This window comes from Pteronotus mesoamericanus, unplaced genomic scaffold, assembly GCF_021234165.1.
Source record: "Pteronotus mesoamericanus isolate MK-2021 breed Mesoamerican mustached bat unplaced genomic scaffold, CSHL_Meso_final contig_50, whole genome shotgun sequence".
NCBI lineage: Eukaryota > Metazoa > Chordata > Mammalia > Chiroptera > Mormoopidae > Pteronotus > Pteronotus mesoamericanus.
Genome location: NW_026555186.1, coordinates 1,930,886 through 1,944,436, shown reverse-complemented (window position 1 = coordinate 1,944,436; position 13,551 = coordinate 1,930,886). Strand labels below are relative to the sequence as shown.

The window sequence follows — 13,551 nt, the reverse complement described above, 5'->3', positions numbered from 1 at the left end:
ACATTTTTTATTTGTTATTTTTCCTACTACCACTGAGCCCCCTTACAGCCCCTCCACGCACAGTAACCATAGTGTTGTCTATTCGCATGAGTACTTCTTTTATTTTTCCTTGATTACTTATCCCCTGCCCTCACCCCTAACCCTTAACTTTCATCCTGCTCTATATCTATGATTCTGTCCCCATTTTTCCTTTTTAGTTCAGTTTGTTCATTAGCTTCCACTTATGAGTGAAATGATATGGCATTTATCTTTCTCTGATTGACTTATTCACTTAGCATAATGTTCTCCAGGTCTAACCATACTGCCACAAAAGGTACATTTTTTCTTCCTTCCTTCCTTCTTCCCTTCTTTCCTTTCCTTTTTTTTTTTTTTTTACAGCCAAATAGCATTCCATTGTGTAAATGCCCCATTGTTGTTTTATCCACTTATCTACTGATGGACACCTGGGCTGCTTCCATATCTTGGTTATTGTAAATAACAGTGCAATGAATATAAGGGTGCATATGTTATTTCACATTAGTGTTTTGGGTTTCTTTGGATGTATTGCCAGAAGTGGGATTGCTGAGTCAAAAGGCAGATCCATTTTTAATTTTTTGAGGTATCTCCATACTGCTTTCCATAAGGGTTGCACCAACCTGCATTCCCATTAACACTTCAAAAGGGTTCCCCTTTCTCCACATCCTCATCAACACTTGTTGTTGATTTATTGATGATAGCCATTCGGACCAGTGTGAGGTGAATATCAAACTATACTGTAAGGACAAAGTAATCAAAATGGCATGATACTGGCATACAAACAGAAACATAGATTAATTGAACAGAAATAAACCCACACCTTTATAGTCAATATTCAAAAGAGGAAGTAAGCACAATAATGGGCTAAAGATAGTTCATTCAATAAATAATTTTGGGAAGATTGGATAGATACATACAAAAAAAATGAAACTAGACCATTTCTTACACCACATACAATAATACATTCAAAATGGATTAATGTCTCAAATATTAGACTCAAATCCATAAAAATCCTAGAAGAAAGCATTGGGAGTAAATTCTTGGACATTGTTTGTAGCAATATTTTATCTGATATATCTCCCAGAAAAGGGAAACAAAGGGAAAAACTAAACAAATGGGACTACATAAAACTGAAAATTTTTTGCACAGCAAAGAAAACCATCAACATAATAAAAAGGCAACATAGTTTAAAAAACAGAATGGGAGAAAGCATTCACCAATGCATCTGATAAGGAGTTAATACCCAAAATTTATACAGAACTTACAAAAATCAATACCAAAAAACACAGTTAAAAAATGGGCAAAGGACCTGAATAGACACTTACCCAAAGAGGGCATACACATGGCTGATAGACATGTGAAAAGATGCTCAATGTCACTTGTCATCAAAGAAATATGAATTAAGACTATAATATTTTATCTCAATTGTACATTAATGAACAAAGTGTATTTGTGTAAATTAACTTTGAGTCTTTTATAAACTTTAATCAACTGAATATTTTATCATTATTTTATTTTAATGAAATTATATCACCATGTTTAATCAAGTCATACATCTATCTGTATATATGTGTATACCATACGTACACTCAATACAAAATATTCACCAGTTATGTAGATGGGTAGGTCGGTCGGTAGATAAACAATAGGCAATTTAAAAATTTTTTCACAACGATATACTCTTGAGTTATTTTTTAGAGATTTAATATATAAAGTCTGTAGATTGCAATTTTTTCCCCCAGCTGAACAATAGGTTAAAAGATAGGACTTGCTTCTGGTGGTTCCTTATATAGACTTTAAAACACATTACGACACTAAAAACAAATTTATTTAAATGTTTGGTGTGATTTACCAGATGGTCAGAATATTTATAAAAACCTGTTTTGTCTGTCCCTTTAAATATAGGGGAAATCTCACAATTTCTCACAGCTGCCATTACTGAACTTTTTCTATAGTTTCTTAACTAGTCAATTTCTATTCTTACTTCTTAGTCATTATTCCCCCCAGAACAGCCGTAATATCCTGGCTTTACAGGATCAATGTAATCTATATCCAAACCCAAGATGGGCTTCCCAAATCATGATCTAGTTCAAGTTTTTGGCCTAGACTGCAAGGATCTACATGATGGGCCCTTCTTCTCTATCTTTGACCTCATCACCGGCTTCGGATACCTTCATTCACTACACCTCTGGCGTCCTTGCTGAGTATCCTCTCATCTCAGAGTTTTGAAATTTCTGCTCAATCTTTCTGGAACACACATAATTTGGACACCAAATGGTTAATCTCTTGCTTGCTTCATGTCTCTGCAGCAACTTCACCCTAATAGAGAAGCCTTTTTTCTGACCACCTCATTGTGTAATAGTCACCGTCCTCTACTTCACTTGTATCCTTTCATCCTGTTGATCTTTTTCAAATTTGAATTTAGCACTGCCAACAGTGATTTAGAATTTGTTTATCACCCTCAGTTCTTTCACTCCTCCAGTAGTAGAGCTTGCCAAAATCAGGATCCCTCCACTAGGATGTCCACGTTCACCAACAGTGTGTGAGTTAGACGATCATATTCTCCAAAAAGTCATAAAAAGGGGCAAGATCAAGCATAAGGGGGTTAGAGCTTACTTCTACATCTTATTTTAAAATTATTTTTTCACCTACATTTATAACAATAAAAAATTAAAAATCTAACTCTGATAAGAATTTTACTGATTTAATCAAATTAATAGGCCTAATTGTTTCAACAAAAAATCGTACGTGTTGAATCACAGAATAAAAGTGCCAGTGAGAGTGAATAACTTCATTAACTTTATAGTTAATTTGATATTCTTTATTTGAAATATTGTTAATTGACAGAAATTTAAAATTATTTAAATTATTTTCAAGTTTTAGTCTTTATGTTCTTTAATTATTATTAAACTGTATGGGTAGTCAATTGTGTAAGAACTTTTCTATGTACCTTTTTCAATTTGATGACTCCTTCTTGTGTATCCTCATCTGTGACAATGTCAAACAAATTTCCCCCGTCTCCTGGAACAATATTATATTCAATTTCTGCATTTTGTCCAAAATCTGGATCCACAGCTCTTATCCTTCCAATAGCTGAGCCAATAGGAGAAGATTCAGGAACTTTCAGATGGAAGATGCCTGATAGGACATAAATTGTGTTGACAGTGAAGTTAGTAAAGTATACAGTAAGATTACAAGACTGGAAAAACATAACCTATAGAAAATAAATCAAATTTAAAGCATATTTGTAAAAAATTGAAAGACAGTATATTGTCAAGGTAAGGATTATGATTTTTTAGAATTTTAATTTGGCATTATAAAGAGTAGAGTGTGTTGAAATTATTGTGAGGAAATATCTTACACATTAACAACATCAAAATGTACCTAAAATAGATGTGAAGGTAAAAATATCTATGAAACTCTTTGGTACTGACACAACAGAATGCAGTATATGAAATATAGGTTAAAAAATTCATAAGTAGATGATTCATAAATGATAGAAGAAAGATATCTAAATATTTATTAAAATTAAGGTTATGTTCCCTACAATAAATAAATCATATACAAAATAATACAAATATAAAAATAAATAGACTAACCTAGACTAAATAGAGTGAATGAATTAGAATAAAATAGACTGAAACACACTAAATCCATTAGAATAAATCATTAAACTAGAAGTGATCTGTGAAATGATTATATGTACAGGTAACCAAAATTATAATTCATGATGAAATTAAGTTCAGTATATTATAGACTAATATTCAACTCATGTTTCGTAAATTTGTACTGGATACGCTGCTAGTCATTTTCAAACACTTTTAAAATTAGTATATAAATTTCTAGCTCCTATTTTTTAACGTTAAAAAAATAATAAAATGCTTATTTTTTACCGCCAGGTGGAGCACTTACATTACTGACTTTCGTACTGGGTCAGAAAAACCTAGAAAAATCCCTGTCTATATAAAATGTAGCAGAATCATAAAAAGTTATAATATCCCACATAAATTAAAATATGTACATTGTTTAAATGGTCTTCAAAAAGTTGTAAGGTCTTACATAAAGAAAAATATATAGTATAAGCTATGTTACTAGCATATTAATGAATTAAATAGTGTGTTTAAAACAAAATAAGGAAAGAGAAAATGGGAAGATATAAAAATATAAAAGCAAAACTAAATACAAAAATACAAAGTTTATATTTTGATACTGACTTTTCAGTTTAGATGTCTATTAATGGATTTTGGATTACACATCCCATGAATAAAGCAACCAAGGTAATTGATTTGCTTTGGACTTCTACTACATATATAAAAATTAAATTAGGAAGGCTTTAATAGATTTTTGAATGGCAAAGTTCATTTAGCAAACTACATAGTACAATATAACATATATTGGTTCAAGGGGAATAAAAAAAAATCAACATTTTATGGAGATTCTGCCAAATATTATTTTTGTTTTCTTCCCAATTAATTTTAGGGGCCTTATAGTTATTTCACAGTCAGTTCCAACATTTGTTAATTTCATGAAACCTGTAGCTATTAAATCTTGTCATGTGCCCTGCCCCTTCCTCTCAGAATGATATTCACCATTTGCTCTTAAAATGTTAAGATTAGCCTTATTTACATCCAATGGACATTACCTCAATGGGACATGTAATATATTTAGTCTCAAGACAGCTAAATATTCACTTAAAACTTGTTTGGTTTCATGTAAAAGATAGAAAATTCATTTTAGAGTGATATAAAATACTTGTTTAATTAATTAATTTAGTAATTAATTAATGATAACTTAGTATAACTGCCTTTGGAGGAGATAGGAAGACAAATTTAAGAAATAAACAAAACAAAAAAATATAGATAGATAAAAATTATTCCAAAAGGCAAAAAAGAAGTGTTGTTATAGGTATTATAAAATAATTTTGGTTTAAGAAGTCATGTTAACCAAACCAGCAACTTGTCATAGGCTAGAATTATGTTCCATTAGGTTGTCTTCCCTAAACACTTCCTATAGTGGTGTCACATAGACTCAGTGTTCGATGGTTAGAACAGGGTCTGAGCCCGAGGGAACCAGAGCAAAGGGAAAGAATAAACCATAGGTTATATTTCACATTGTCAACAAGGAGACTAAAGACAGAGATTCCAAAGGAACCTGTCTGAGCTCAAATGGTCATGATTGCATAAGTTGAGCCTACAGTGACTTTTGCCACCAACTTTCTAGAGAGCACCATTGTTTCCCAATAGCCATATTACATCCTGATCCTACTGAAGCACTCCTGATTTATTAGCAAATGTGAGGATTCTTAAATTCCTGTTTCATGTTTCAAGAAAGTGTGCAACAGTTCTTTAAAGTTATACTAAACTTCTCAGGGACAAATTAAAAAAAAAAGAAAAGGCATAGATATCTGAGCTGTTTTTATTTTCCTTTTTTCTTCCTTTTTTCATGTATATTACATAGAGGTATGATTTATCAGAAACGTCTCCACATCCCTTGCCTCTCAGTTTGTGATGGTGATAAAGAAGCCTGAAGAAACACTAAAATCCTTGAGTGTATAGTATGATTGGTCATGGTCCAATTTAAGGTACATTAATAATTGTTAGGAAGAGTCTTGAATTTTTCCTAATAAAATAAAACAATGGAGGTCTATGTTGAATAATGTACTGTAAACCATCCTCTAACAGTATATAGTTAGGAAGCTATGACAAAATAATTATCAAAGACATAGCTGGCAGGTAGAAAATTCAGAGAAAGAGAGAGCCGTCAAGTCCAATAGTTTCCAGATTTCACACACGGACAGCAGTGTGGGGTGATTTGAGGGTGCCCCACTGGGGTGGGGATGGGGTGGCGGGGGAAGTGTTGAATGCGATCTTTAGAAAAATATGGGTGTCTGAGTTTTAAAAATTTGGATATTTCTGCTGACTCTACCTCATCTAGGGGAACAACTTCAAGTTACACATTATGTTTATTAGCTTTCCATCTGAATATTTGAAAAAAATAAAATAATCCAAAATCAAGGGCAACAATCTAGTCTGGTGTCATCACTTAGGAATTATGGTTAGTAAGGATGTGGGGCTCAGCCAGAATTGAGACCCTCCAATGTCAGGGGAATTTTTAGAACTCCAAAATTAATCAGAAGAACATCAGATAATATACACTATAAATAAAAGCTCCCCTTCTTTTCAGACAATATGCTGAGATATGAGTGTTCTGTATTATAAAAGCACATTTTATAGGGTCAGTACCAGTGAATGTGAAGACAGGTATTCTTTGTAGTACTTTATCAATATACATTAAATAACAGGGGTTTTTAAAAAATCCTTATGTCCCTATTATTTGCTTGACAAATAGTTATGGGGAACCTGTATGAGATATTCTTCAAGATGGCAGAGAGAAGGTTATGAACAAGATAGGCAACTTTCTTTTCTTTTCTCCATTTTATCCCTCACATTCTACCAAATGCCAATGTCTGTCCATTTTACTTCCCCAGTACTGTTAGTGTTTTCGCCTTCTGTCTTCTTTCTTCTCCTCATTGCCCCCAACTTATCTGCAATAGCCTCTCTTCCAGTCCCCCTGTCCTATCATGTCCCTCTTCCTCTCTATTAATTTTGCTATAGGGGTCTAACACATAAGTCCAAACATATTTTGCTTAATCAACATGTTTAATCATAACATACCACCTAAGACTCCTTGCATAGTTACACAGATGTCTACCCATCCCATTTGCATAGTTTCTTTTACTTCAATCCCCTCTACACTCAGCAGGATTTGAATATGCACACTCTGGGTCATTCTTCTATGTCCTTCACTCTGTGCCTTCCATTTGTCTGAGCTAGTCTTGTGAGCATGCAATATGCCTAAATTTTTTTAATTACTTAATGGCATTGAAAAACTTATGATAAAATAAAATAGTAGCACTTCCCAAAAAAGATTGACTCAGTATCATTCCAATAACTTGTTATACCAAAATTAAGATATTATAGAGGTAAAACAGTGATTCACTACCTACATCTTTTTTTATGCATCGAGGTTTTTGTGTACATAAAACACACATATAGAGAGCACTGAATTTTCTATTCTTTACCTAGCAGAAATACATTTTAATAAGGTGGAAGACACATTTATTAAGATAAGAATTTTTCAATAAAATATTGTAGTAGGTAGTAAAGTCTACAGAATATGGAACAAGTCAGAGAAACTATGTATTAGTTATGTCAGATTGTTTAAATTCTGTTATTTTATTTCCAATGAGTTGACATTTTATAATTTTTAGAAACTCAACAGCAATAAAGTTGGGGTCATTCAGATTAATTCAAAACTGCTTCAGCTCTGCCAAAGTTAGATCGCTTATGATGTATATGTAATTACCCTGCCAACATCTTCTAGGTGCCCTACTTTTGATGCATATGAAACATTTTAATGGAGCCACCTGTACAACACAGATTAGGAAATAAAACAGGTGACAAGAAATTGTTCACAGAATCAGTCAAAACGCATATGTACATATTCATTGAACATGCATGCTATGCTCAACAAAAATAACCAGGTTCTCATGCAAAAGGAGAAAACTGCATGTAGTAAAGTAGAATTTTAGTAAGTAAATTGTATAACTTCTTACAAATTATATTCCTTGTTCATTCAAAGTAAAATTATCCATTATTCTGTTATAAACTAATTAAGCACCCTCTCAGTAACTATGCTGTTTAAAAAATCACACTTTATTATGATGGACTGGATGTGCGTGTGTGTCAAGGGCATTTTTTGATACTCAAGGGCAAAAGAAACACACTGTATTTCCTTTTATTTTCCTTTGCATACACTTTCAAGTGTTGATAACAACACCAAAAGAGATACATTCACTTAACAAAATATAAATTAAGGTTATATTAATAATTTCTTAGAAATAAAAATTATAGAATCTAAAAATACATTAAGTGAATAAATGAATTGTTCAATACTGTAAAAACATTCAGTGATAAGAATAGCAAATAAAAAGATGAAATAACCTATTATAAATTATCTTTTGACATACATTTTATTTTATGCTTACATAGTAATAACTAAAGTTACTAAAAAACAATATATGAAGAGACAATGCTCAACTGTACTTAAAATTTACCTATAAGACAAGCAATTTGGAGGTAACTAGCATTTAAAAATACTAGCGAAGGAAAGGGGCCACATGTGAAACCCGACTTGCTCAGGGGAGGCGCGCAGGCCGCCTTACAGACTTGGAGACCAAAAGAACCACATAGGATGGTCTGAAATTCAACCTTGCAGAACAGAAGAGATCTTGGAGGGTAGATGGGCATTTTTCCCTAGCAAAGGTCAATACATACCTTAACTGAGCCTGTCTGTTGTCTTTTTGCATCCATGATAATATACTTTAGAACGTCAAATTTTCTTTTTCTGGACTCCTCAAAGCACAGACACTGCACCAGGGGCAGACCACACGTCTTCTTATTGTATTATTGTTATATTAATTGTTGACTATTAATTATAGTGAACCCACCGTGTAGATGTGTCTATCATGTTACTTTTTATCCATTCTTAGAGGCTTTTTCACTTTGCTTTCTCCTGCCTCCCTAATCTATCACCAGTGAATTTCCTGTAAATCCATTCTGCCTCCCCTTTTGATTGTAACATATAAAATAAGGTGCTAAACTGCTGTTCTCTGGAGCATTTCTCAATCCACTGAGATTTTACTTCCCAGCAATTTTTATCAGTTTGGCTTAAATAAACTCACAAAAATTCTCTACAGGTTTGAATGTTTCTTACATTGACACTAGAGTCCTAGAAGTACTGGAAGGGTTAATTAAAAATTATTTTAAATTATTAATAATGTTAAACAATTTTTAGAAATTCAAAATGTATTTCAAGGCCATCTAAACAGACAAATATTCGAAGTACTACTTGTGTTTAAACTTTATAAAATAAATGCATATTAGCACAAACGGTTAATTCAGTGATTGAATTTTGTCATTAACTGGTTTAAATATTGATTCTCCATGTTTGCATGTGTGCATCTAAGATTAACCTCCATGTTTCCATGCTAAGTTACTTAAACAAATATAATAGTGCATGAAAGGATTTCACCTTATGTTAAAAAAATACCTAATAAGGAAATGAAAGCAAATAACGTATTTGTGTGAGTAAAAGGGATCTTTGTATAAAAGGTATACCAGTTACAGCCTGTTATTAGCTCTGTGTCCTTAAGCAAAATATTTAATCTTTCTTTTCTTAATCTGTAAAATTAGGATAAAAATAAGTATTATATTATTTTTATCATTATGTCTATCTACCTTGTGGATTTGTTTGATAAGTTACATGCAATAGTGCTTGAAACTAATTAATATCTATTATTACTATTTATGTTTAAATAGTATTTTGTACATAAGCTCTATATCTATATTATATTTTCCTATTGGAATGACAATAAACAAGAAACTGTCTGTAGAGGCCTGGAGATGAAAGAAAGGGAGGTGTTAAAAAGTTCTGAAAAGTCATGCTAATTTTAACTGAAACAGTTTTCTGTATCTTGAAAATTGAAAAATTCAAGAATAAAAATATTTTGATGTTTAAAGAACATTTTATGCCCTCTATTCCTTAAGAGCCTGAAGCTTTGTGTGTTTTCAATAAGCCCAAATTAAAATAATAGAAAAGTAGTCCTCAACCTCTTTAAAAAGTTGTGTTCAAGCTATATTTTATTCAAACACACTAATCAAAAAGTGAATGGAATTTCTCAGTAAAGACAGAGAATTCCATTCCTACTTAGTCATAGAATGAATCTAAGATGAACAAATTTTTGGAAGTGTCAAATTTGCACCAAGAGTTTTACTGTTATGGCTAAATCATTTCACCTTTCTAAAGGTTATAATTGCCCAGTCTAGGTTTTAATTAACCATATACATGAATATAAATTGTCATGCACATTATATCCAGCATATTAATGGAGTAAGTTCTATAAATCCTATCTAACGATGGCAATATTTCTTTTCTTAGAGCAATGAGAAATTATATCCTCTAAACCTTTTTTAGTTCTGAGTTGCCAAACACAACACAAAAATTTAAGGCTAGATATTGCCCTGTCCTTTTGAAATCCTTTGGATAGTAGATTAATTGTTAAATCTTCCAATAACTTAGATTATTAATGTTTGATTCAACTACAATTTTAATGGCCTCCTCAATGGATTGATGAAGAAAAGGAAACCAAAAAAAAAAAAAGATTGTATGTGTTCTGATGATATTTTTAGTCTAGTGGGGGAATGTTGTGATATGATTCATACAAAGAAATACATCTACTAGGCCTTCAGTCCCTGTTTCTGCCACAGAGTTCCTAATATGCTATGAGAGCTATAAAGGTTTCTTCTGTTATATTGATAGGGTTACTTTTGCATCATGCCTAAAAGTAGGGACTTGTTGCAAAGAGACCCAATCTTTTGATTAAAAGGAAGGTGTTCAGAGAGCTTCTTGGTCTGTGAGCATGGGAAGGTGTTAGGGACTAGTGCCCCATACCTTGTCTTGAGTATATCTTTTTCATTAAACTGGTGATCTAGTGAATAAACATTTCTCTGAGTCATGTAAGCCACTTAGGGAAGTTAATGGGACCAAAGGAACAGGTTGTCAGAACCTCTGACTTAGAGCTAATGTCTTAGAAACAAAGACAACCTGGGCTTGTGACTGGTGCCGGAAGTGGAAGAACAGTGTCTTGTAGGATTGACTCCTCATCCTGTGGAATGGGATGCAATCTCTGGGTAGGTAGTGTCAGAGTTGTGTTAAATTGTAGGACACACAGCTGGTGTCCAGAGAATTGCTTGGTGGTGTGAGGAAACTCCCCACCTTCCAATGCCACACTGAAATTGGGTCTGGCAACAAAAATGAAATAAGTAGACATTAATGAAATAACCACATAGCGTAAAATTGCAAAGTAATGTCAGTGCTATAAAGGGAAGTTACACAAGCCCATTCACCTTTTAGGGCATTTAAGCTGAGACTCTGAGTTGAGTCAACTAGACAATATTGGATCTGTACAGTCACCTAGTAGAAAACATTCTCAAGAGATACAACCATATGACAAAGGCACCATAATCTCCTGCCTTTCCATTTTTTCTTCAATTACTCTGACTACAACTTATTCACTTTACCATTTGATATTGATGCAATATAAATATATTTATAATAAAGAGCAAATATCAGTTTTATTATCAAACTTAAAATACTATTAATTGATATCCATATCTGTCCACATTCAGCAATCTATTATCATTCCCCTGCCTTCTTTCCTTATCCCACCAAAATACAGGGTTTATCATTTCAATATCATATTAACCTCTGGTTTGTGTAACTTACTCCTGCACATCTGTTGCTATGTGACAAACTCAAGCATTGATAATGATAATTATCTTCCTTCTCAAGAAGGAAGTGAGGTTGAATGAAAAAAACAAAACAAAACAAAACAAACAGGGCAGCTAGATATCACTATAAATCTTGATCACTCACCTCACATTCATTCACTTTTGATACTGGCTGCAAAATGTGAAAACTAGTGAAGGTAACCATTCTCCCTGACTTTCAAAGTCCATGACTCCATAAACCTCTGCTTTATCATTTTTACTATTTATTTTTCTTTCTTGTTTTATGTTTCTCAGGAGAATATAATCATATCACAAAGGAGAGAGCTCAGCTCCCTGAACCTTCAAACCACCTCACATGTGTTACTGTTAGTTAAAAAAAGCACAACATGCAAGCATGTGATAAAAATGTGTTCTTTCTTTGTCTCCTACTGTCCTTTGGATTTTCTTCGGCGAGGGTGAGCTTTGTCTTTTCTGCTCATTGTTAAGTAATAAACAGCCCAATACTCAATTTAATTCCCAAATTCTAAAATCTAGGTTTAGAAGTCAGAAACTTCCAGTATATTCTACTAATTAGTACTTCAATCCTCATACAAAATTAAGACTCCTCCTGTCTACCACCTGTCTTCAAGCCAAACGGGGCCAGTAGCACATGGAACTTCAAATCAGCGTATGGATCACTGGGCAGACTTTCCTCTGTCTCATCTACTTACAAGGGGATTTTTTTTATCTCACATATGAGGTTGCAAATCCAAAGTATTGGGTGTTTCTTACTTGCATGGGTAACTTTTGCTCCTGCAGGATTGACTCTTTCTGGTGGCATTTTTGGGGACTCCTGGGAGCTCCTACTACAGACCCATGCAAAGGAATTGCCTCTACTTTGAAGTACCATTCTCCTTAGTCTCTTCATCTCCAGACAATCTCTTCCACACATGGAGTCACACGTTGAGGAAAATCTCTATGGCAGAATATAAAATGACTCTGGGCTGGCTTTCCTTCCTGCTTTTACATTTCCCAACTCCTCTTTTTCTGTTGTCTGTCATTACTTTTCCAAACAAAAAATTACTCCTCTGCCTTGCTTTTTCTCAAGACACTAATATTTTTAACCATGAGGCAGGCATCATTCCCCGGATGTTATCCATGTTTTGGGAAAATGTATTGGACTTTATTATTGGTCCTCGTTGAAGAGAACACTTCCTTCAACAGACCTGAGGGGAGAGAGAAAGACAACCCTAACTCTTACTTTCATTAGATGAAAACTCAGCACAGCTTCTCCAAGAACTCTTTCATACACATTTTTCCCTCCACTCTAAACTCCATAAAAAGTGTTTTAAAAAGATACACATAACCTTGTTGTGATTGAGGCTTTCAAGAGTCTAAAATGCATCTTGACGTTTCTATTGAAAATATTAAATTTTGTTCTGGAATCATACTTGGTTATGTGGTATCCAATTTTTCTTAGCTTCCAGTGGAAACTTCAACATTAATCTATCGTCTTATCTGTAAACCTTCTCCCTCCTTTTCTCCAATTTCAACTAAGGTGAACTTTTTCTCTGTTTCATCTTGTTAAACTCCAGCAATTTGTAAGTATTTTATTACTCATTGAATAATCTTTCTTCTCTGCATTTTATACTTTCTTCTCAATTAAAATATTCCCAAGAACTTTCAAACTGCTCATATTGGACCACGTTACAAAAATTTTCCCTTGTCCCCAAATCTGATTTTAGCTAGCCTCTTAATTTTCTTTCCATTTTCCAGGAGAACTTCTTAAAGATTATGAATTTCCCATTCCTACCTTATATTCCTGCCTTATAATCACTCTACAAGCAGCTCTACTCTAGAATTTGAACCCACGACTCTATTAAAAAGTTTCCCCTGAGATCTCCATAACACCTTTGTTCTTAAATCCAGTGACAACTTAGTTTATTCAATTTATTATAAACAGCATTGAACATTCTTATCTATGTCATCTTTCCTGCAGCACACTTCTTAAAATCTGTGACACTGTATTTTTCTGGTTTTCTTCCAACTCATATCTCCCTTCTTCTTAGCTTCCTTTGTTGGTGTTCTCAAAGAGCATCTGGATAATTCTCAAATCTGGCTGCATATTGGTATAATGTAGAAAGTTTTAAAAAAATAAAAGGCTATCCAAGGGATTCTAATTTAAATGTTCTAAGTTCAGACATGA

The 13,551-nt window shown here is 33.2% G+C and overlaps 1 protein-coding gene across 2 annotated transcripts in view; it reads right to left on the bottom strand.

Annotated features, from left to right (window-relative positions):
- Positions 1–13,551, bottom strand: part of CDH12 (cadherin 12) — a 225,216-nt gene that overhangs the window by 58,710 nt on the left and 152,955 nt on the right. For both annotated transcript variants that reach the window (XM_054578301.1, XM_054578302.1), the window contains one exon: positions 2,966–3,153. In XM_054578301.1, coding sequence (XP_054434276.1) covers positions 2,966–3,153 — 188 coding nt within the window. The remainder of the gene's footprint in view (positions 1–2,965; positions 3,154–13,551) is intronic.